Source organism: Scyliorhinus canicula, chromosome 1, assembly GCF_902713615.1.
Source record: "Scyliorhinus canicula chromosome 1, sScyCan1.1, whole genome shotgun sequence".
In the NCBI taxonomy this organism is placed as follows: Eukaryota; Metazoa; Chordata; class Chondrichthyes; order Carcharhiniformes; family Scyliorhinidae; genus Scyliorhinus; species Scyliorhinus canicula.
Window position 1 is genome coordinate 187,301,057 of NC_052146.1, and position 24,052 is coordinate 187,325,108.

General features: G+C 50.3%; 1 protein-coding gene across 1 annotated transcript in view; it reads left to right on the forward strand.

Annotated features, from left to right (window-relative positions):
• acss1 (acyl-CoA synthetase short chain family member 1) overlaps positions 1–24,052 on the forward strand; it is a 104,682-nt gene that overhangs the window by 75,214 nt on the left and 5,416 nt on the right. The window contains exons 11-12 of the mRNA XM_038804870.1: positions 1,593–1,720; positions 9,267–9,330. Coding sequence (XP_038660798.1) covers positions 1,593–1,720; positions 9,267–9,330 — 192 coding nt within the window. The remainder of the gene's footprint in view (positions 1–1,592; positions 1,721–9,266; positions 9,331–24,052) is intronic.

A 24,052-nucleotide genomic window follows, 5' to 3' on the forward strand; every position in this document is an offset into this window, starting at 1 on the left:
GAGATGCCACCTATTGTTCTCCAGCCTCCCCCTTGATCTTGTTGTAGTGGTGCACATTGACACATTTCTCCCCAAGCCAATCACCTGCAAGCAACCCATGCCTCATATGGACCTGTCCCCATCCCTTTGGAGGCTGTGTGCACCATCACTTACAGGAGTTACTCCCATGAGAGCTTCACATATCTGCTCTGTATTATGTGTTCCCCTCTACAGGCTGAAGATACCCCTTGTGACCATTACCATATCCTCTACAGCCCAATATAGAACCTGACATGCTCAGTGACATCGACTGTAGGACAGCTCTGCACACCAAGCTGTGCATTTTTCCTTAGAAGCACACAGCCCTTGCTCCTCCATGCAGCTGGGTTACAACATGCTTCCAATTATTGCTCCTGCAACATGGCTGCTGCACTGACTCCTTTCTCTGACTTCATACTGAGGTCTACATAGCCGCTGGACTGTCTATCATCTGTAACTCCTTTCCATTTTGCAGCAGGAATGCCTGCACTCTGTTATCCCTGTCTGCCAGCCCCTAAACCTAAATGGGAGCCTCGCAACGCAGCCCTGGTTGAACTTCGGCCCTTTGTTGCAGTGGCTACGTCAGTCCCACAGCACAATGCTGTCCACATAGACACTAATATGTGGCATGGGGGGGGGGGGGGGGGGGGGGAGAGGGAAAGAAGGCCCCTGTACTCCCCCAATCGCAGAGTTGGTGACACAGGAAGGCCCAGGGGTTCAGCAGCATGGTGCTGTCCATGAAGACCAGCTCAGCATGGGGATGGAGGGCAGGAACTGGTGTGTCCTGGCTGGTCCGTGTACAGCGCATTGGGAGCAGCACAGCACTATGACAGACAGGCTTTACATATTGCACTCAGCTTGAAGTCTCTGGTGAACTGAGGACCATCTTCTGCATGCTGCCCTTTGTCAATCGGTTTGATGCCAATGTAATTTCTCACTGGCATGATGCAAAGCTTGACAGGATGTGGGTGGGCAGCTGTTTTAATGAGCATTCATGAGATATAAATAGCATTTATGTCACCTGCCAGCGGGAAGACTAACCCGCCATTAAGAGAATTGCAACGGGATTTTACACCGGTGGGTTTTCAACCTTTTGGTTTTCGTTTGCTTCTTGGGGCCGGCCTGCCACCAAACCAGCCGTGGGCAGGTTGGGAGAATTCCACCCTAAGTATTTCTGGGAGAGATGAGTACTTCTGTTCCTGACCTTTGAACTATGCATTATTGGAGGTCATAATTGGACGATGAATTTGCCACGCCTGCTATTGTAAAGCACTCGTTCAACAGCTGCGATAATGTAATAAACCATGAGTAAATATCCAGTACTTTGTAAACATCAGTATATCCTGCTATTAAGTTAGTATTTTGAACAAAGTAATATTGTGAAAGAAAACTACATAAAATGCTATTCCTTTGAAAAGTTTTCGCACAGATCCATTTCGTGCATCCACATTCCAGAAAGACTGTCATGACCTTGAGGCACATTGAGAAGGAGCACAACTACACATTCTCCGCTCCAAGCAGCATATTACTGAATGCACATACACTTTACATGTCTATTGCCCATCTCTTTTCAGGCTGCTACTTCACTGGCGATGGTGCGTACAGGTCACCGGAAGGCTATTACCAGATCACTGGCCGGATGGATGACGTAATTAACATCAGCGGGCACAGGCTGGGTACAGCTGAGATAGAGGATGCTTTGGTAAGGACCTGGCATAAATGATCAAATGTGGGTGCACAGAAGAGGAGGCATCCTCGCGGCATTGCTTGGCAATTGTTTGGTAGCCTGTGTCCATTCTCTGAATGGAAGGATGTGGCAAATGGTATTCCACTTAATGAAGTTATACTTCAGTATTAGCTTCACTGTATATATGGAAATATAGAAAATAGCACAAGAATAGACAATGTAGCCCTTTGACCCTGCCTTACCAATCATGGCTGGTCATTCAACTCCGTAACCTGTTCCCACTTTCCTCCATATCCTTTGATTCCTTTAGCACCAAGAGCTATATCTAACGCATTCTTGAAAACATATGGGGTGAGATTTTCCATTTGGGAGACTGTTTTCCCGCCGGAGGAAAATTGCTACCAATTTACGTTCCCCTGGGAGTGCTAAACAGGAAGTAATTCAGTATCCTTTGCCATTCAAATATACCGCGAATCAGCACCCCACCCTCAGATTGCCTGGGTGACTCCTTTCCTCCAGTACGGGGGGACTGCATGTGATTGCAATGTCTCCATTGACCCAGAATTGGATACGTTGTCCCCATGGATCCAGTTATTGGATCAGCTGTCATCATGTATCCAGTACTGTATCAGCTGTCCCCATGGGCCCAGTATTGGATCAGCTGTCCCCGTGTATCCAGTACTGGATCAGCCGTCCCCATGGGCCCAGTATTGGATCAGCTGTCCCCATGTATCCAGTACGGGATCAGCTGTCCCCATGGGCCCAGTATTGGATCAGCTGTCCCCATGTATTCAGTATTGGATCAGCTGTCCCCGTGTATCCAGTACTGGATCAGCTGTCCCCATGTATCCAGTACTGGATCAGCTGTCCCCATGTATCCAGTACTGGATCAGCTGTCCCCATGTATCCAGTACTGGATCAGCTGTCCCCATGTATCCAGTACTGGATCAGCTGTCCCCATTGACACAGTATCGGATCAACTGTCTCCATGGACCTAGTATTGGATCAGCTGTCATCATGTATCCAGTACTGTATCAGCTGTCCCCATGGGCCCAGTATTGGGTCAGCTGTCCCCATGTATCCAGTACTGTATCAGCTGTCCCCATGGGCCCAGTATTGGATCAGCTGTCCTCATGTATCCAGTACTGGATCAGCTGTCTCCATGTATCCAGTACTGGATCAGCTGTCATCATGGGTCCAGTACTGGATCAGCTGCCCCCATGGGCCCAGTATTGGATCAGCTGTCCCCATGGGCCCAGTATTGGATCAGCTGTCCCCATGTATCCAGTACTGTATCAGCTGTCCCCATGGGTCCAGTACTGGATCAGCTGTCCCCATGGGTCCAGTACTGGATCAGCTGTCCCCATGGGCCCAGTATTGGATCAGCTGTCCCCATGGGCCCAGTATTGGATCAGCTGTCCCCATGTATCCAGTACTGGATCAGCTGCCCCATTGATACAGTACTGGATCTGCTGTCCCCATGGATCCAGTACTGGATCAGCTGTCCCCATCGATCCAGTACCGGATCAGCCGTCCCCATGGGTCCAGTACTGGAACAGCTGTCCCCATGGGTCCAGTACTGGATCAGCTGCCCCATTGATACAGTACTGGATCTGCTGTCCCCATGGATCCAGTACTGGATCAGCTGTCCCCATGTATCCAGTACTGGATCAGCCGTCCACATAGATCCATTACTGGATCAGCCGTCCCCAGGGATCCAGTACTGGATCAGCCGTCCCCAGGGATCCAGTACTGGATCAGCCGTCCCCAGGGATCCAGTACTGGATCAGCCGTCCCCAGAGATCCAGTACTGGATCAGCCGTCCCCAGAGATCCAGTACTGGATCAGCCGTCCCCATGGATCCAGTACCGGATCAGCTGTCCCATGGATCCAGTACCGGATCAGCTGTCCCCATGTATCCAGTACTGGATCAGCCATCCCCATGGATCCAGTACTGGATCAGCCGTCCCCATGGATCCAGTACCGGATCAGCTGTCCCCATGGGTCCAGTACTGGATCAGCTGTCCCCATTGATACAGTACTGGATTAGCAGTCCCCATGGGTCCAGTACTGGAACAGCTGTCCCCATGGGTCCAGTACTGGATCAGCTGCCCCATTGATACAGTACTGGATCTGCTGTCCCCATGGATCCAGTACTGGATCAGCTGTCCCCATGTATCCAGTACTGGATCAGCCGTCCACATAGATCCATTACTGGATCAGCCGTCCCCAGGGATCCAGTACTGGATCAGCCGTCCCCAGGGATCCAGTACTGGATCAGCCGTCCCCAGGGATCCAGTACTGGATCAGCCGTCCCCAGAGATCCAGTACTGGATCAGCCGTCCCCATGGATCCAGTACCGGATCAGCTGTCCCATGGATCCAGTACCGGATCAGCTGTCCCCATGTATCCAGTACTGGATCAGCCATCCCCATGGATCCAGTACTGGATCAGCCGTCCCCATGGATCCAGTACCGGATCAGCTGTCCCCATGGGTCCAGTACTGGATCAGCTGTCCCCATTGATACAGTACTGGATTAGCAGTCCCCATGGGCCCAGTACTGGATCAGCTGTCACCATGGGTCCAGTACTGGATCAGCTGTCCCCATGGGTCCAGTACTGGATCAGCTGCCCCATTGATACAGTACTGGATCTGCTGTCCCCATGGATCCAGTACTGGATCAGCTGTCCCCATCGATCCAGTACCGGATCAGCCGTCCCCATGGGTCCAGTACTGGATCAGCTGTCCCCATGGATCCAGTACTGGATCAGCTGCCCCATTGATACAGTACTGGATCTGCTGTCCCCATGGATCCAGTACTGGATCAGCTGTCCCCATGTATCCAGTACTGGATCAGCCGTCCCCATAGATCCAGTACTGGATCAGCTGTCCCCAGGGATCCAGTACTGGATCAGCTGTCCCCAGGGATCCAGTACTGGATCAGCTGTCCCCAGGGATCCAGTACTGGATCAGCTGTCCCCATGGATCCAGTACTGGATCAGCTGTCCCCATGGATCCAGTACTGGATCAGCTGTCCCCATGGATCCAGTACCGGATCAGCTGTCCCCATGGATCCAGTACCGGATCAGCCGTCCCCATGGATCCAGTACCGGATCAGCCGTCCCCATGTATCCAGTACCGGATCAGCCGTCCCCATGTATCCAGTACCGGATCAGCCGTCCCCATGTATCCAGTACCGGATCAGCCATCCCCATGGATCCAGTACCGGATCAGCCATCCCCATGGATCCAGTACCGGATCAGCCGTCCCCATGGATCCAGTACCGGATCAGCTGTCCCCATGTATCCAGTACTGGATCAGCTGTCCCCATGTATCCAGTACTGGATCAGCTGTCCCCATGTATCCAGTACTGGATCAGCTGTCCCCATGTATCCGGTACCGGATCAGCTGTCCCCATGGATCCAGTACCGGATCAGCTGTCCCCATGTATCCAGTACTGGATCAGCCATCCCCATGGATCCAGTACTTGATCAGCCGTCCCCATGGATCCAGTACCGGATCAGCTGTCCCCATGTATCCAGTATTGGATCAGCTGTCCCCATGGATCCAGTACTGGATCAGCTGTCCCCATTGATACAGTACTGGATTAGCAGTCCCCATGGGCCCAGTACTGGATCAGCTGTCACCATGGGTCCAGTACTGGATCAGCTGTCCCCATGGGTCCAGTACTGGATCAGCTGCCCCATTGATACAGTACTGGATCTGCTGTCCCCATGGATCCAGTACTGGATCAGCTGTCCCCATCGATCCAGTACCGGATCAGCCGTCCCCATGGGTCCAGTACTGGATCAGCTGTCCCCATGGATCCAGTACTGGATCAGCTGCCCCATTGATACAGTACTGGATCTGCTGTCCCCATGGATCCAGTACTGGATCAGCTGTCCCCATGTATCCAGTACTGGATCAGCCGTCCCCATAGATCCAGTACTGGATCAGCTGTCCCCAGGGATCCAGTACTGGATCAGCTGTCCCCAGGGATCCAGTACTGGATCAGCTGTCCCCATGGATCCAGTACTGGATCAGCTGTCCCCATGGATCCAGTACCGGATCAGCTGTCCCCATGGATCCAGTACCGGATCAGCTGTCCCCATGGATCCAGTACCGGATCAGCCGTCCCCATGGATCCAGTACCGGATCAGCCGTCCCCATGTATCCAGTACCGGATCAGCCGTCCCCATGTATCCAGTACCGGATCAGCCGTCCCCATGTATCCAGTACCGGATCAGCCGTCCCCATGTATCCAGTACCGGATCAGCCATCCCCATGGATCCAGTACCGGATCAGCCGTCCCCATGGATCCAGTACCGGATCAGCCGTCCCCATGGATCCAGTACCGGATCAGCTGTCCCCATGTATCCAGTACTGGATCAGCTGTCCCCATGTATCCAGTACTGGATCAGCTGTCCCCATGTATCCAGTACTGGATCAGCTGTCCCCATGTATCCGGTACCGGATCAGCTGTCCCCATGGATCCAGTACCGGATCAGCTGTCCCCATGTATCCAGTACTGGATCAGCCATCCCCATGGATCCAGTACTGGATCAGCCGTCCCCATGGATCCAGTACCGGATCAGCTGTCCCCATGTATCCAGTACTGGATCAGCTGTCCCCATGGATCCAGTACTGGATCAGCTGTCCCCATTGATACAGTACTGGATTAGCAGTCCCCATGGGCCCAGTACTGGATCAGCTGTCACCATGGGTCCAGTACTGGATCAGCTGTCCCCATGGGTCCAGTACTGGATCAGCTGCCCCATTGATACAGTACTGGATCTGCTGTCCCCATGGATCCAGTACTGGATCAGCTGTCCCCATCGATCCAGTACCGGATCAGCCGTCCCCATGGGTCCAGTACTGGATCAGCTGTCCCCATGGATCCAGTACTGGATCAGCTGCCCCATTGATACAGTACTGGATCTGCTGTCCCCATGGATCCAGTACTGGATCAGCTGTCCCCATGTATCCAGTACTGGATCAGCCGTCCCCATAGATCCAGTACTGGATCAGCTGTCCCCAGGGATCCAGTACTGGATCAGCTGTCCCCAGGGATCCAGTACTGGATCAGCTGTCCCCAGGGATCCAGTACTGGATCAGCTGTCCCCATGGATCCAGTACTGGATCAGCTGTCCCCATGGATCCAGTACTGGATCAGCTGTCCCCATGGATCCAGTACCGGATCAGCCGTCCCCATGGATCCAGTACCGGATCAGCCGTCCCCATGGATCCAGTACCGGATCAGCCGTCCCCATGTATCCAGTACCGGATCAGCCGTCCCCATGTATCCAGTACCGGATCAGCCGTCCCCATGTATCCAGTACCGGATCAGCCATCCCCATGGATCCAGTACCGGATCAGCCATCCCCATGGATCCAGTACCGGATCAGCCGTCCCCATGGATCCAGTACCGGATCAGCTGTCCCCATGTATCCAGTACTGGATCAGCTGTCCCCATGTATCCAGTACTGGATCAGCTGTCCCCATGTATCCAGTACTGGATCAGCTGTCCCCATGTATCCGGTACCGGATCAGCTGTCCCCATGGATCCAGTACCGGATCAGCTGTCCCCATGTATCCAGTACTGGATCAGCCATCCCCATGGATCCAGTACTGGATCAGCCGTCCCCATGGATCCAGTACCGGATCAGCTGTCCCCATGTATCCAGTACTGGATCAGCTGTCCCCATGGATCCAGTACTGGATCAGCTGTCCCCATGTATCCGGTACCGGATCAGCTGTCCCCATGGACCCAGTACCGGATCAGCTGTCCCCATGGATCCAGTACCGGATCAGCTGTCCCCATGTACCCAGTACTGGATCAGCTGTTCCCATGGACCCAGTACCGGATCAGCTGTCTCCATGTATCCAGTACTGGATCAGCTGTTCCCATGGACCCAGTACCGGTTCAGCTGTCCCCATGTATCCGGTACCGGATCAGCTGTCCCCATGTATCCGGTACTGGATCAGCTGTCCCCATGTATCCGGTACTGGATCAGCTGTCCCCATGGACCCAGTACCGGATCGGCTGTCCCCATGTATCCAGTACTGGATCAACTGCCCCAGTGGATTGTGTATTTTATGAGTTCTGCTCCTGGATTTATGACAAAGCTCCGCCAGGTTCCAGATGGTGTGGAACTGTTCTCTCGGATCAGCAAGAAGTAGAAAATTAGGGGAAACAAATGTGGCCTGGACATGTGCATGCAATTATATTAGGGTAGCACAGATTACAACAGCACTTTGTTCAAACCAGAGACCTGTCACAGCAGCATGTGACCATGAAGTCTCTGGGCTCCTATGATGACGCAGTCATTTATCCAAAGTGTAGCAGAGCCATACAAATTAATAAGGTCCCTGGTTTGCTCCCTGTCAATTCTCAGTATAGCTGATCGCAACTGTGAGAGTTGGAAATTGCAGTTGGCTTCAGGGAAGTAGGAGAAAGTTATTCTGGCTCTCCTGATACTATCCACTGACTGAGTGGATGTGAATACAGACAAAGAGTGGACCTGATAGAGACCTTAAAAATTATGGAAGGGTTTGAAAGGGTGGATACGGAGAAATGGTTCCCACTTTTAAGTAAGTAATAATAATCACTTATTGTCACAAGTTGGCTTCAATGAAGTTACTGTGAAAAGCTCCTAGTCGCCATATTCCGGCGCCTGTTCGGGGAGGCTGGTACGGGAATTGAACCCGCGCTGCTGGTCTTGTTTTGCATTACAAGCCAGCTGTTTAGCCCACTGTGCTAAGCCAGCCCCATAACCAGTCTAGAACAATGGAGTATAAGTTTAAGTTAGTTGATGACCGGTTATGTAAAGATTTTAGGAGAAATTTCTTTGCATACGGAGTGATGAAAATGTGCCATAAGGATTGGTTGCAGTAGATAACTTGTTGCATTTAAGGGGATACTTGATTTGTACGCGAGGGAGAAGGGAGTAGATGGGCTTTGTGACAGGGTTGGAAGAAAGTGGAAGGGTGTTTGTGTGAAGTATAGATCAGTTGGGTTGAATAGCCAGTGTCTGTACTGTTGATTCTATGTAAATAATACTCACTTTCTAGGTTTATATATAGATTCATGTATCAAGACTGCTAATGTGGATGAGGAGGTATGGAACATTCATAAAACAGTGGAGGTGGTGCTTTATTACAGTTAACTCAGGGAGTCCGAGATGCTGTGGCAACAGTCGTTTTACATGCATGTTGTAATCCGGAGATACGGATATTGATGGTGGAGGCTCCAATGTTCTTTCCATCACATGGCTGACCAGGAGTCTCTCCTGTTCTTACTGGGTGCCATTGGCATTTGTTGGAAGGATTTGCAGGTTGACACTCAACCTGTTTGGCTGCGTTATGAATACACCTTCCTTGGCAATCAAGTCCTGGGGCTTATGGCTTAGTGGCAGGACTGCTACCCACTGCGCAGCAAGACCTCCATTTGTAAAGCAGTACTTTAGTTTATTCAGCACTTCTGTGAGGAGAAACAACAGGAGGTGGAAAGGAAACTGTTAATTGATGGTGATGGTGTTTCTCTGTTCAAATGCTCTTTAGACTGAACACCCAGATGTGCCAGAGACTGCAGTGATTGGCTATCCTCATGACATGAAAGGGGAAGGTAGGTGAGAGAAACAGTAATCACATGACTAACACAATGCAGGTAAATTCAGGAAAACAAAAAGTGCTTTATTTTGTTCAGTGTGATGTGGGAGGTTAAGTTGTGCATCTTCGTTTTATGCCGACTCACTTTTAAACTGGGGTCGTTTTTAATTTATTTGTTTCGGACCGGAAATGAAAATTGTCGGCATGTCTTATGATGGAAATATATTTGATCTCAGTGCAAATTAGCAATGCTTTTGCTTCAAATGCCATAGCTTCCCTGATATCCCTCCTGAACTCTGATGCCAAAGTACCCTGGAATTAGTTGATAATAGTTGATTAGATTATTTGGAAGCATTTAATGCCCGACAGTGAAATTTAGAGCAACATGAGGAATGTGTGTTGACAATATTTTACTATGCTGATGTGCAAAAGAACAAAACTTTCACCACCTTAGGAAACCTCATAGCCAATGAAATACTTTTGAAGTGTAGTTTCCTGCAGAATGTTTGAGGTGAGGGACACCGTCAGTGTCCCTGCTGATTTCATCTGAGGGAAGTGCACCCAACTCCAGCTCCTCAAAAACCGTGTTAGGGACCTGGAGCTTGAGCTGGATGAACTTCGGATCATTCGGGAGGCAGAGGGGGTCATAGATAGGAGCTTCAGGGAAGTAGCTACACCAAAGACTGGAGATAGATGGGTAACTGTAAGAGGGACTGGGAAGAAGCAGTCAGTGCAGGGACCCCCTGCGGTCGTTCCCCTGAGTAACAAGTATACCGTTTTGGATACTTGTGGGGGGGACGACTTACCAGGGGTAAGCCATGGAGTACGGGCCTCTGGCACGGAGTCTGTCCCTGTTGCTCAGAAGGGAAGGGGGGAAAGGAGTAGAACATTAGTAATTGGGGACTCAATAGTCAGGGGCACAGATAGGAGATTTTGTGGGCGCGAGAGAGACTCACGTTTGGTATGTTGCCTCCCTGGTGCAAGGGTACGTGATGTCTCGGATCGTGTTTTCCGGGTCCTTAAGGGGGAGGGGGAGCAGCCCCAAGTCGTAGTCCACATTGGCACTAACGACATAGGTAGGAAAGGGGACAAGGATGTCAGGTAGGCCTTTAGGGAGCTAGGATGGAAGCTCAGAGCGAGAACAAACAGAGTTGTTATCTCTGGGTTGTTGCCCGTGCCACGTGATAGTGAGATGAGGAATAGGGAGAGAGAGCAATTAAACACGTGGCTACAGGGATGGTGCAGGCGGGAGGGATTCAGATTTCTGGATAACTGGGGCTCTTTCTGGGGAAGGTGGGACCTCTATAGACAGGATGGTCTACATCTGAACCTGAGGGGCACCAATATCCTGGGGGGGAGATTTATTAGTGCTCTTTGGGGGGGTTTAAACTAATTCAGCAGGGGCATGGGAACCTGGATTGTAGTTTTGGGGTACGGGAGGTTGAGAGTATAGAGGTCAGGAGCACAGATTTGACTTCGCAGGAGGGTGCCAGTGTTCAGGTAGGTGGTTTGAAGTGTGTCTACTTCAATGCCAGGAGTATACGAAATAAGGTAGGGGAACTGGCAGCATGGGTTGGTACCTGGGACTTCGATGTTGTGGCCATTTCAGAGACATGGATAGAGCAGGGGCAGGAATGGTTGTTGCAGGTTCCGGGGTTTAGGTGTTTTAGTAAGCTCAGAGAAGGGGGCAAAAGAGGGGGAGGTGTGGCGCTGCTAGTCAAGGACAGTATTACGGTGGCGGAAAGGATGCTAGATGGGGACTCTTCTTCCGAGGTAGTATGGGCTGAGGTTAGAAACAGGAAAGGAGAGGTCACCCTGTTGGGAGTTTTCTATAGGCCACCTAATAGTTCTAGGGATGTAGAGGAAAGGATGGCGAAGATGATTCTGGAAAAGAGCGAAAGTAACAGGGTAGTTGTTATGGGAGACTTTAACTTTCCAATATTGACTGGAAAAGATATAGTTTGAGTACATTAGATGGGTCGTTCTTTGTACAATGTGTGCAGGAGGGTTTCCTGACACAATATGTTGACAGGCCAACAAGAGGCGAGGCCACATTGGATTTGGTTTTGGGTAATGAACCAGGCCAGGTGTTAGATCTGGAGGTAGGTGAGCACTTTGGAAACAATGACCACAATTCGGTGACCTTTACGTTAGTGATGGAAAGGGATAGGTATACCCCGCAGGGCAAGAGTTATAGCTGGGGGAAGGGCAATTATGATGCCATTAGACATGACTTAGGATGTGTAGGTTGGAGAAGTAGGCTGCAAGGGTTGGGCACACTGGATATGTGGAGCTTGTTCAAGGAACAGCTATTGCATGTTCTTGATAAGTACGTACCAGTCCGGCAGGGAGGAAGGGGTCGAGCGAGGGAACCGTGGTTTACCAAAGAAGTGGAATCTCTTGTTAAGAGGAAGAAGGAGGCCTATGTGAAGATGAGGTGTGAAGTTTCAGTTGGGGTGCTTGATAGTTACAAGGAAGCGAGGAAGGATCTAAAGAGAGAGCTAAGACGAGCAAGGAGGGGACATGAGAAGTCTTTGGCAGGTAGGATCAAGGAAAACCCAAAAGCTTTCTATAGGTATGTCAGGAATAAAAGAATGACTAGGGTAAGAGTAGGGCCAGTCAAGGACAGTGGTGGGAAGTTGTGTGTGGAGGCTGAGGAGATAAGCGAGATACTAAATGAATACTTTTCATCAGTATTCACTCAGGAAAAAGATAATGTTGTGGAGGAGAATGCTGAGACCCAGGCTATTAGAATAGATGGCATTGAGGTGCGTAGGGAAGAAGTGTTGGCAATTCTGAACAAGGTGAAAATAGATAAGTTCCCGGGGCCTGATGGGATTTATCCTAGGATTCTCTGGGAAGCAGGGAAGAGATTGCTGAGCCTTTGGCTTTGATTTTTATGTCATCATTGGCTACAGGAATAGTGCCAGAGGACTGGAGGATAGCAAATGTGGTCCCTTTGTTCAAGAAGGGGAGTAGAGATAACCCCGGTAACTATAGGCCGGTGAGCCTCACGTCTGTTGTGGGTAACGTCTTGGAGAGGATTATAAGAGATACGATTTATAATCTAGATAGGAATAATATGATTAGGGATAGTCAGCATGGTTTTGTGAAGGGTAGGTCATGCCTCACAAACCTTATCGAGTTCTTTGAGAAGGTGACTGAACAGGTAGACGAGGGTAGAGCAGTTGATGTGGTGTATATGGATTTCAGTAAAGCGTTTGATAAGGTTCCCCACGGTCGTCTATTGCAGAAAATACAGAGGCTGGGGATTGAGGGTGATTTAGAGATGTGGATCAGAAATTGGCTAGTTGAAAGAAGTCAGAGGGTGGTGGTTGATGGCAAATGTTCAGAATGGAGTTCAGTTACGAGTGGCGTACCACAAGGATCTGTTCTGGGGCCGTTGCTGTTTGTCATTTTTAGAAATGACCTCGAGGAGGGCACAGAAGGTTGGGTGAGTAAATTTGCAGATGACACTAAAGTCGGTGGAGTTGTAGACAGTGTGGAAGGATGTTGCAGGTTACAGAGGGACATAGATAAGCTGCAGAGCTGGGCTGAGAGGCGGCAAATGGAGTTTAATGTAGAGAAGTGTGAGGAGATTCACTTTGGAAAGAATAACAGGAATGCGGAATATTTGGCTAATGGTAAAATTCTTAGCAGTGTGGATGAGCAGAGGGATCTTGGTGTCCATGTACATAGAACCCTGAAAGTTGCCACCCAGGTTGATAGGGTTGTGAAGAAGGCCTATGGTGTGTTGGCCTTTATTGGTAGAGGGATTGAGTTCCGGAGCCATGAGGTCATGTTGCAGCTGTACAAAACTCTGGTACGGCTGCATTTGGAGTATTGCGTACAGTTCTGGTCGCCTCATTATAGGAAGGACGTGGAAGCTTTGGAACGGGTGCAGAGGAGATTTACCAGGATGTTGCCTGGTATGGAGGGAAAATCTTATGAGGAAAGGCTGATGGACTTGAGGTTGTTTTTGTTAGAGAGAAGGTTAAGAGGTGACTTAATAGAGGCATACAAAATGATCAGAGGGTTGGATAGGGTGGACAGTGAGAGCCTTCTCCCGAGGATGGAGGTGGCTAGCACGAGGGGGACATAGCCTTAAATTGAGGGGTAATAGATATAGGACAGACGTCAGAGGTAGGTTTTTTACGCAAAGCGTGGTGAGGCCGTGGAATGCCCTACCTGCAACAGTAGTGAACTCGCCAACATTGAGGGCATTTAAAAGTTTATTGGATAAGCATATGGATGATAATGGCATAGTGTAGGTTAGATGGCCTTTAGATTTTTTCCATGTCGGTGCAACATCGTGGGCCGAAGGGCCTGTACTGCGCTGTATCGTTCTATGTTCTATGTAGTAAGATACAACAATTTGTGCGTAACAAAATCACACGAACAGCATTAAAATAATGACCAGATAGTTTGCGTGTAGTAATGTTGATTAAGCAATAAATGATAGGCAGGTCACCTTCCTCTTCTTCAAAAGGTGCCGTTGAATGTTTTACCACCACCTGAACTGGCAGAAGGGACTCTGTTTACAGTCTTATCAAAAATGCAGCACCACTGATAGTGCAGCACTCCCACAGTGAAGTGCTATCTTAGATTCTATACTGCAGTGGGACTTGAATCCACAACCTTCCAACTCAGAGGTGATAGTGCTACATTGATCCACAGTTATACTTTTCCACTTGTCCTACTATCAAATAAAACAGTTGGAAATGCTCAAATGACACGTTTAGAATCAAAGTCCTAAAGAACTAGTCAGTTCTTTCCCTTTACTTGCTTCAAGTGAAAGTGTTAGTATTAGTATTAGGTACTCTGTTGTCCCTGTTCTCTGAAGTGTGCAGTTGAATATTGTCGGCAAATTAGCACATATATATTTGAACACAGTTAAAATAATATTTTTCCAGATGATATTTCTTGTGAACTATATTGGCAAGTTGCAATAATGAGTACAAAAAAGTGTTCTACAAAATTGTTCTTTGCCCCTTCCCTTTTTTATCTTTTATATCTTTAAGCAAATTGTCTATTGGAGGGGATTGTCTGTGTTAAGAGGTATCCCGCAAATGTTCATCCAACCAAACCCCAAACCTGACCTCTGCCATTCCACTGCACATGAAGGAGGAACAGGACCGATTTCTCAAGAGGATTGTGATAACCATGTTTATGCTTCCTACCCTTTAATCAGATGCTTTTCTCTATTCTACTATCAAATATATTAGGGTGTTCATTAATAACCAAGAACCTTTATGACATATCTGAGCTGAGTGGAAGAAATGAGAAATCATGGGCACGATTCTCCGAGCCCCGCGCCATGCCGGAGAATCGGCGCAACCGTGCTAATTCTCCGAGGTGTGGAGAATTGGCGCCATTTGTGCCGGCGCATTTGGCACGGTCGCAGGCCGCTGTACGCGGCGGGGCTGCCAGTTCTCCGGCCTGCAAGGGCCGAGCGGCCGTGCGGAAAAAGCAGAGTCCCACCGGTGCTGTCCACAACTGGTCGCAGCTGGCGGGAACTCTGCGCGAAGGGTAGAGGGGGGGCTCCGTCCCCAGGGAGGGCCTCCGATGGGGTCTGGCCCGCGATCGGGGCCCACCAATCGGCGGGCAGGCCTCTTACCTCCTCGGGCCTACTTTGTTGGGCGACCGGCCACTGAACCCCCGTGCCATTTTGCGTCGGGGCCAGAGTGTTCAGTAAGGCCACCGCACATGGGTTGGCGCGTCACCACTGCGCATGTGCGGATTGGCGCGGCGCCCATTTGGGGCCGGGAAGGGAGGCTGGAGCGACGTGAACCGTAGGGGCCAGAATCTGTAGTTGCCGCGCCCGTTTCACGCCGGCGCGAACACTCTGTCTCCATTTCGGAGAATCGCACCCCATCTTTTTCAACAATCAAGTGGCTAATTTCTTGAATTTGGTTTTTGTTCAAATGAACAACCTGCTCACTAAAGCATGCGAATAGGTGTTTTTTACCCCTGCGATTCCTGGGAATAGAACTTTGACAGTGTTTCAAAAGAACGTAGCAACAAGTTGTGACACAGCTACAAGATCAATCACTCATCAGTAGTGCCTGTTGGCATGGACAAAGGAAGAGACAAGTATTGCAGCATGTGATTGTTATCCAAGAGCTTGGAAAGTGTGCGGTTTGTGGAGATCGGATGTCAGAACTTTTGTTATATACTACTATATTATTCAGATAAACTGTGATTTGCATGTTACAGAAACATGGCTGATGACTAGAACATAGAAATTGGTAGGCAAGAAGACCAAGTTCCATCTAGTTACCTTCTGCCATTGAGAAAATGCATGATATAATGGGAATGGAATTTTTGATAATCTCCCACAATCGGCGGGAGAGGGCCCAGGCTGTGGAAGGATGCCGGACATAAGAATCCTCACAACCTTTGAGGAATGGGCCCTGGAAGTGACTGGGGTGGCCGAGAACAGAGCGGTCGCCAATGTGGAGGTTGCCGGACGCCACGGGTGAGGATCCACTTGGCCCCACCTGGAGGACCTGTCAAACATGAGGTGTTAATGTAATACAGAGTGACCCATCCCACCCATGGACCACATGTCCGTTCTCCCGCAGGTCCTCCAGCCGACGGCGCCGGCTCATCCGGGGTGACACCCTCCTACGAGACCACCTTGGAGCAGAGTTCCGAAGATGCTGTATCCACCCTCCACATCGCAGAGACACACACCTCAGTGGGCAACGTTAATGGTCAGGCTTCTGGAGCACAATCTGGTGAGCACCACACAGTTGCTGACGCACATCAGGTGGAGTCCGTAATGCCCAGGTGAGACAGCAGTCGGAGGTCTGCTGGATCCCAGGACCCAGCCAGATGCTCAGCCTGATGCTCAGCCTGCGGAACAGGCTACCCAGTTCTGATGGAGCATTAGGGAGTGGTCAGGACATTCAGAGGGAGATGTCAGCAACACTCCAGCAGGTCCATAGCCAATTAGAGAAATCCCAGAAGTTACGGGCAAAGGAGAAGTTGCTGGCAATGCGTGGCACCGAGGCCAACACTGCTAGGCTGACGATTGAAGTGGAGATCCTGTTGTCAAAGTGAAGACATTAGTGAAGGTGTCCAAGGCGTGTCGTAGTTGGTGATGGCCATGGCTGAGAGCCTTGGCAGACTGCCCGACCCATTGGTAGACATGACCCAGTACCAGGCTGACCTTGATGAGGCGCTGAGGAACATGTCCTGTTTTCAGATTGGAATAGCCAAGGCGCTGCGGAGCTTGTCCCAGTCGCAAGTAACTGAAGATGCCTACTCCCCTTCTCAGCCCTCCCCAGAAGCCCTTCCGGCAGGTTCATGTTTTTCAAAAGGAGCACTGATCGGAGCTTGCGTGAGCACTTAACTGGGGAACCACTGAATGACGGGTGGCCGTTGGATATGGGGTGGCTCTCGTTAATTGTATGGGAATAGGGCTTAAGTGGTGATTATTGGCATCTCGCCAGGTGGGGGGGGGGGGGCCGGCCCCAGAACCCCCGCACCATGTCGCGTCCGGAGCGTTCCGCAAGTGTACCGTGCATGCGGTGGTTGCCGCTTCGCCACTGCGCATGCGCGGGTTGGCTCCGCCCCCAGTCCACGCCCAGGATGTAAGGCCTGAGCAGCGTGAATCGCTCCAGCGTCATGCTGGGCCCCTGTAGGGGCCAGAATCCGTTGTCCCCGCGCCCGTTTCACGATGGCGCGAACACTTAGTCTCCATTTTTCAGAATCGCGCCCAGGGTTTTATTCTTCTATTATCCACTTAGCAAATCAGGAAATGTCTTAAACAGTTAGATTACAAGGGTTTTATTAGGAGTTGAATGCCACATATCCATATCATGGACAGAAAGACGATTTTGATTCATAGCGAGGAAAAGTGATCTTTGGTACTGAACAAAATTCCTGAAGAGAGCCATGCTGACATTTTCAGGCTACCAGGAGGAACGAGGTGAAGAACAATGCTAAACTATTCTCACTTGTGTCTGTCCATATGCAGCTTCATTAGAGACCTACCAGGTTTTGAGTATTTTTTACATTAAAATTTTTTTTTTTCGAGTTCCCAATTCTTTTTTTTTCTAATTAAGGGGCAATTTAGCGAGGCCAATCCACCTACCCTGTATATCTTTTTGGATTGTAGGGGTGAGACCCACGCAGACATGGGAGACAGTGCAAACTCTGTATGGACAGTGACCCGGCCCCAGGATGGAACCTGGGTCCTCTGCGCCATGAGGCAGCAGTGCTAGCCACTGTGCCACCGTGCTGCTCCTACCATTGTTGGGATATCTTACTTCCAAGCAGCTGGCACCTACGGCACCCCCAAACGTCAATGCCAACATCTGAACTTGCGGTAAATATCCAGTATCTGCAGCATTTTGCTTTTAAATTGTTTGCCCTCCCTTGTCACCTTCCTAGCTGCAACTAATGTTAAACATCTAAACAATATTGTTATCCACTTCAAAAGAAAAAGCGTGACATCTAACTTGAACTTCTCTTTATGAATGTAGTAGTTGTTTTTCATGAAAGTTAACTTATTGAACAATATCTTGATTGACTAAAAACCTACACTGTAGGGCCTAATCCTGAAGTCACAATATAGATGCACACTGTCGTCTATAAGCTCAGGAACTACCTAAATCTCCTATCTAGTTCATGGGCGGGATTCTCCGATCCCCCGCCGGGTCGGAGAATTGCCGGGGGTCGACGTGAATCCTGCCCCCGAGGTCCTCCAAATTCCCCAGCCCCCCCAAAAATAGGCCTAGTGTGAGTCGCGCCGTTCGCCTTGGAGAATGGCGGGGTCCTTTTGTTTTTACCGTTCTGCCAGGAGATCTAGGAATGGTTGCCATCTCCTGAAAAACCCCTGCACTGACCCCCTTAGGGCAAATTTCACCCTCTCCAATTTAATAAACCCCGCCATATCGTTGACCCAGGCCTCCACGCTTGGGGGCCTCGCATCCTTCCACTGAAGAAGAATCCTCCGCCGGGCTACTAGGGACGCAAAGGCCAGAACACCGGCCTCTTTCTCCTCCTGCACTCCCGGCTCCACTGCAACCCCAAATATTGCGAGTCCCCAGCCTGGATTGACCCTGGATCCTACCACCCTCAATACCATCCTTACTACACCCTTCCAAAATTCCCCCAGCGCTGGGCATGCCCAGAACATGTGGACGTGGTTCGCTGGGCTCCCTGAGCACCTAATACACCTGTCCTCGGTCCCAAAAAACTGGCTCATCCTTGTCCCGGTCATATGAGCCCTATACAGCACCTTAAACTGTATGAGGCTAAGCCTCGCACACGAAGAGGAGGAGTTCACCCTTTCTAAGGCATCCACCCACAGGACGTGGACCTCCTCAATCTCCTCACCCAGCTCCTCCTCCCATTTATCTTTCAGCTCCTCCACCAAGGCTTCGTCTACCTCCTGCATCACCTGGTACACTTCCGAGATCCTCCCCTCTCCAACCCATACCCCCGAGAGCACCCTCTCCTGAACCCCACGCGGCGGCAGCAGGGGGAACCCCGCCACCTGCCGCCTGACAAACGCCCTTACTTGCATGTACCTAAAGGAGTTCCCCGGGGGGAGCCCAAACTTCGCCTCCAGCTCACCCAAGCTCGCAAACTTCCCGTCTATGAACAGGTCCCCCAGCCTCCTCCTGATACCTGCCCTGTGCCAACTCAGGAACCCGCCATCAATTCTCCCCGGAACAAACCGGTGGTTCCCTCGTATCGGGGACCCCATCGAGGCCCCCAGCTCCCCCCTGTGCCGCCTCCATTGCCCCCAAATCTTGAGGGTAGCTGCCACCACCGGGCTCGTGGTATACCTCGTTGGAGGTAACGGCAGCGGCGCCGTTACCAGCGCTTCCAGGCTCGTGCCCACACAGGATGCCATCTCCAGCCTCTTCCATGCTGGCCCTTCCCCGTCCATTACCCAATTATGCACCATCGCTGCGTTGGCAGCCCAATAATACCCACAGAGGTTGGGCAACACCAGCCCCCCCCCCCCCCCCCCATCCCTGCCCCGCTCCAAAAACACCCGTCTCACCCTTGGAGTCCCGTGTGCCCACACAAACCCCGTAATGCTCCTGTTAACCTGCCTGAAAAAGGCCTTCAGGATAAGGATAGGGAGGCACTGGAACAGGAACAGAAACCTCGGGAGCACCGTCATCTTGACTGACTGCACCCTACCCGCCAAAGACAGCGGCAGCATGTCCCACCTCCTAAACTCCTCCTCCATTTGCTCCACCAGCCTTGTGAGGTTTAGCTTATGCAAGGCCCCCCAGCTCCTGGCCACCTGAACCCCCAAGTACCTGAAGCTCCTCTCCGCCCTTTTCAGTGGGAGCCTCCCAATCCCCCCCTCCTGGTCCCCCGGGTGGACCACAAACAGCTCGCTTTTCCCAAAGTTAAGTTTATACCCTGAGAAATCCCCAAATTCCCGGAGAATCCCCATCACCACCGGCATTCCCCCCACCGGGTCCGCCACATACAACAATAGGTCATCCGCATAGAGCGACACTCGGTGCTCCTCCCCACCCCGGACCAGCCCCCTCCAATCCCCTGACTCCCTAAGCGCCATAGCCAGGGGTTCAATTGCCAGCGCAAAAAGTAGGGGGGACAGGGGACACCCCTGCCTCGTCCCTCGGCCTAGTCGAAAATACTCCGACCTCCTCTTATTCGTGGCCACACTCGCCATCGGGGCCTCATACAACAACCTCCCCCAACTGACAAACCCCTCCCCGAACCTTTCCAGCACCTCCCACAAGTACCCCCACTCGACCCTATCAAAGGCCTTCTCCGCATGTAGAGCCACCACTATCTCCGCCTCCCCTTCTACCGCCGGCATCAAAATAACGTATATTAGTGTTCAGCTGCCTCCCCTTCACAAACCCCGTTTGATCCTCGTGGATAACCTGCGGCACACAATCTTCTATCCTCGTGGCTAAGATCTTTGCCAACAACTTGGCGTCCACATTCAGGAGTGAGATCGACCTGTATGACCCACACTGCAGGGGATCCTTGTCTCGCTTAAGGATCAAGCAGATCAGCGCCCGAGACATCGTCAGGGACAAAGCCCCCCCCCTCCCTCGCCTCGTTTAAGGTCCTAACCAACAGGGGGCCCAGCAGGTCTGCATACGCCTTGTAAAATTCAACCGGGAACCCATCCGGCCCCGGCACCTTCCCCGACTGCATGGTCCCTATCCCTTTAACCAGCTCCTAAAGCTCAACTGGCGCCCCCAGACCCTCCACCCGTCCCTCCTCCACCCTCGTGAATCTCAGCCGGTCCAAAAAGCGCCCCATCCCCCCCTTCTCCGCCGGAGGTTAGGATTCTACTACTCTAACCTCTTCTATCAGCTGTAATTAAGTTTTTAAACTGGGTTTTCTCAAATTGGCAGCCAGCTATACACCAATTTCACTACTTTCTGTGTGCCATAAGATCTTGAGTGTCTTATCCTGCAAAGCCTTTCTCCGGAACTAGAACCCATCCTTAATGTCAACCAACCTGGTTTCTGGTAAGGGCCAGCTGCTGCACGTGATCATCACCTACATTGAAAATAACTTGCAGAAAAACCTAAAGACAGGCACGGTGTTACTTTACCTCACAGCTATCTACGAAACAGTGACACACTGGCCTGTTCCTAAAGCCATCCTTGATGCTTCCAAGTTGGGTCGTGGAAATTGTCGAAAAACTCCTGCACAACAGATAATTCAGAAACCATCTTGGGCAAGGGATACGTGCATGGAGGAGACACGCCAGCAACTATCAAAAGGTTCAATGGTATCCCCAACCCTGTTCAATATATACACACACAAATGACCTGCTCTCAACTATGGGCGGCACGGTGGCGCAGTGGTTAGCACTGCTGCCTCAACGTCAGGGACCCGGGTTCAATTCCGGCCTTGGTGGAGTTTTGTACATTCTCCCAGCGTCTGTGTGGGTTTCTTCCAACAGTCCAAAGATATGCAGGTGAGGTGGATTGGCCATGCTAAATTGCCCCTTAGTGTCCAGGGATGTGCAGACTAGGTTATGGGGTTACAAGGATAGGGTGGGGTGGACGTGAGAGTGGACATGTGTAGAGACCCTATTTGAAGGGCCGGTGCAGACTCAATGAACTGAATTAACTTCTTCTGCACTGTAGGGATTCTATGAACTATGTCCTGCAAGTTCATCTGTGCTGATGACATCTGTTGTGCTACCTAAGCTTCATCCTTCTGCACTCTGGACCAAAGTTGTCAGACTACTGCAGCACAAAGTATCTCGTACCGATCCCTCTGAAACATTATCCACCTCCACAATGCCAGGGACAGAAAAAAATGTCATACCTACATGGATGGCTAGATACTAAAGCATGGTACCAACCCAACGTACTTGGGGAATGACTCTAGTTAGAACTTTGTTTCTGGTTTTGATTTTCCTATTTTCTTTAGGTGTTCCCAGAAGACAATCTACAAACCAAACTTGCTTTATCTATATAATGTGCTGCTGTCACAACACTTTGGACCTCGTCACTTGCCGTATTATTCATTGTGGCATCATACTTAGGAAGCACGGTAGCATTGTGGATAGCATAATTGCTTCACAGCTCCAGGGTCCCAGGTTCGATTCCAGCTTGGGTCACTGTCTGTACAGAGTCTGCACATCCTCCCCGTGTGTGCGTGGGTTTCCTCCCGGTGCTCCGGTTTCCACCCACAGTCCAAAGATGTGCAGGTTAGGTGGATTGGCCATGCTAAATTGCCCTTAGTGTCCAAAAAATTGCCCTTGGTGTTGGGTGGGGTTATGGGGATAGGGTGGAGGTGTTGACCTTGGGTAGGGTGCTCTTTCCAAGAGCCGGTGCAGACTCGATGGGCCGAATGGCCTCCTGCACTGTAAATTCTATGATACTGTGCATCTGTCTGGCAAAGGTTAGCGCACACAAATCATGTGGACACTCAATGGAATACACCAATGTACATCATAACTGGAAATCTCCTTAACATCCCTCCCCGGCTTCCTGCCCTCTCAAACACTATACCCACACATTCATCAACTGATGAAACCAACAAACCCATTGAAACCATCCATGCTGATCTTAATCACCATGATAACCTGTTCAACCCACCCACTTCCCGCTTTCCATCCCAGTGTCCCATAGGGAGCAACCTTCCTGAGCAAGATCTACCAGCACATATCCTTTGGGTAAATGAATGGGAAACACGGCAAGTCACAAACAAGTTCCTTGTGACACCCCCTATCTATCTAATGGCTGGTTTTGAACTACCACAGTGAGAGTGATCCATGGTAAACAGGTTCAGGAGAGGCCAAGGCCCCTGAGCCGTCAACCTCCACCACTTGGGGCCTCAGTACAAACTCCTTTAAAAAATAATGTTTTTCCATTCTCAGAGTTACAAAGCCAACACACAATATGGACGGGGCAAGCCCCTAATCTAACTCCCATGCTTGCTCTATAAAATAATTTAAATTGAATCCAATTCATGGCCCCCACAAGAGAGGCGGACACGAACCAAGCTGACAGGAAAAGGCATTGCAGATCATCTTGGGCTTGATCCTACACTTGATCTTCGCCAAAAGGCTTATGCATTTGTGGACAGACACCAACAATGTTGCACATTATTAAGGAGTGTCCCCTCTATAGAGCATGTGGTGAACTAATCACTTAAACTGTTGCGCGTTTTACTGGAGTGTATTAACACGCCTCCGTTTAAAGGCCGTGTGCTTAACACTGCTATGGCTCTGTGTATGTAATTATGCTCAGGAGTCGCCAGGTGCCGTATTTAGACACCTCACAAGTATATCAAGGTCAGGTTCAAAGTAATAAATCTGTACACCGATTAGTAAGTCCAAACGATTGATATTTATTATGACAAATATAATAAATACACATGCATATGCTAAAGAGACTAACTTACTTCTAATACTAAACAACTAAAATACTTATCTAGACAGGAACAGGCAAGGTCAGGGAGCAAGGCCTTCGTCCCGTTCTTGGTCTGCAACTCTCAGGTACTTAAAGTTGTCAGGGTCTAGCAAAGTCTGGATCCCGTAGCGGTCGTCGTAGTGGCACTTACAGTTCGATGGCTGATGGCTCAACGGCTGGTGATGGAACTGAGTCAAGATGCAATGTATCAGCAAAGCGATGAAAACAGCAGAGAGCCGGAGCCAAAAACAGACCGAACCATGTGCTGAACTACTTTTATAGGTCCCCCAAAGTCCGTGCCCCTTCGGGGCGGTCTTTTACCTGCCATGTATCGATTGGGCCTTTTCCCAATCGATATCTTCCAAACCCCCCAATCTGAGGGTCGCTTCTCGATGGGTGGGGCGGTACCTATGCTTCTTTGTGTTGGATACTATGGTGCCGTTCTGTCTGGGCGTCTACTCAAAAGTATCCATTCATACTTAAATGTTTCTATTGTGCGGGCCTGGATCTGGATCACCTCATTACTATGTAGATCTTGTTGCCATTTACACCTTTGGCTGACACTCTGCACCTGGCCACAAACTGGTTTCTGTACGTGCAGAATGCTAATTAGTCTTCTGCAAACTGCTTGTCCTTGCTAAGACTGTTTTCTCCCTGCAGCCTTAGAAGTTCTCCATTTTGTAGCCCAGTGTCCATCTTAGGTGGCTACATAACTCAGCAAATGAGAAGGATATTGCTTGACTTCAGGCTTTTGCATTCACAAATTAAATTTAAAAAATGATGTGACCAATATAATTTGATAAACAGCAAAATTGACCCAGAAAAGAAAACTTTATAATCATGGAG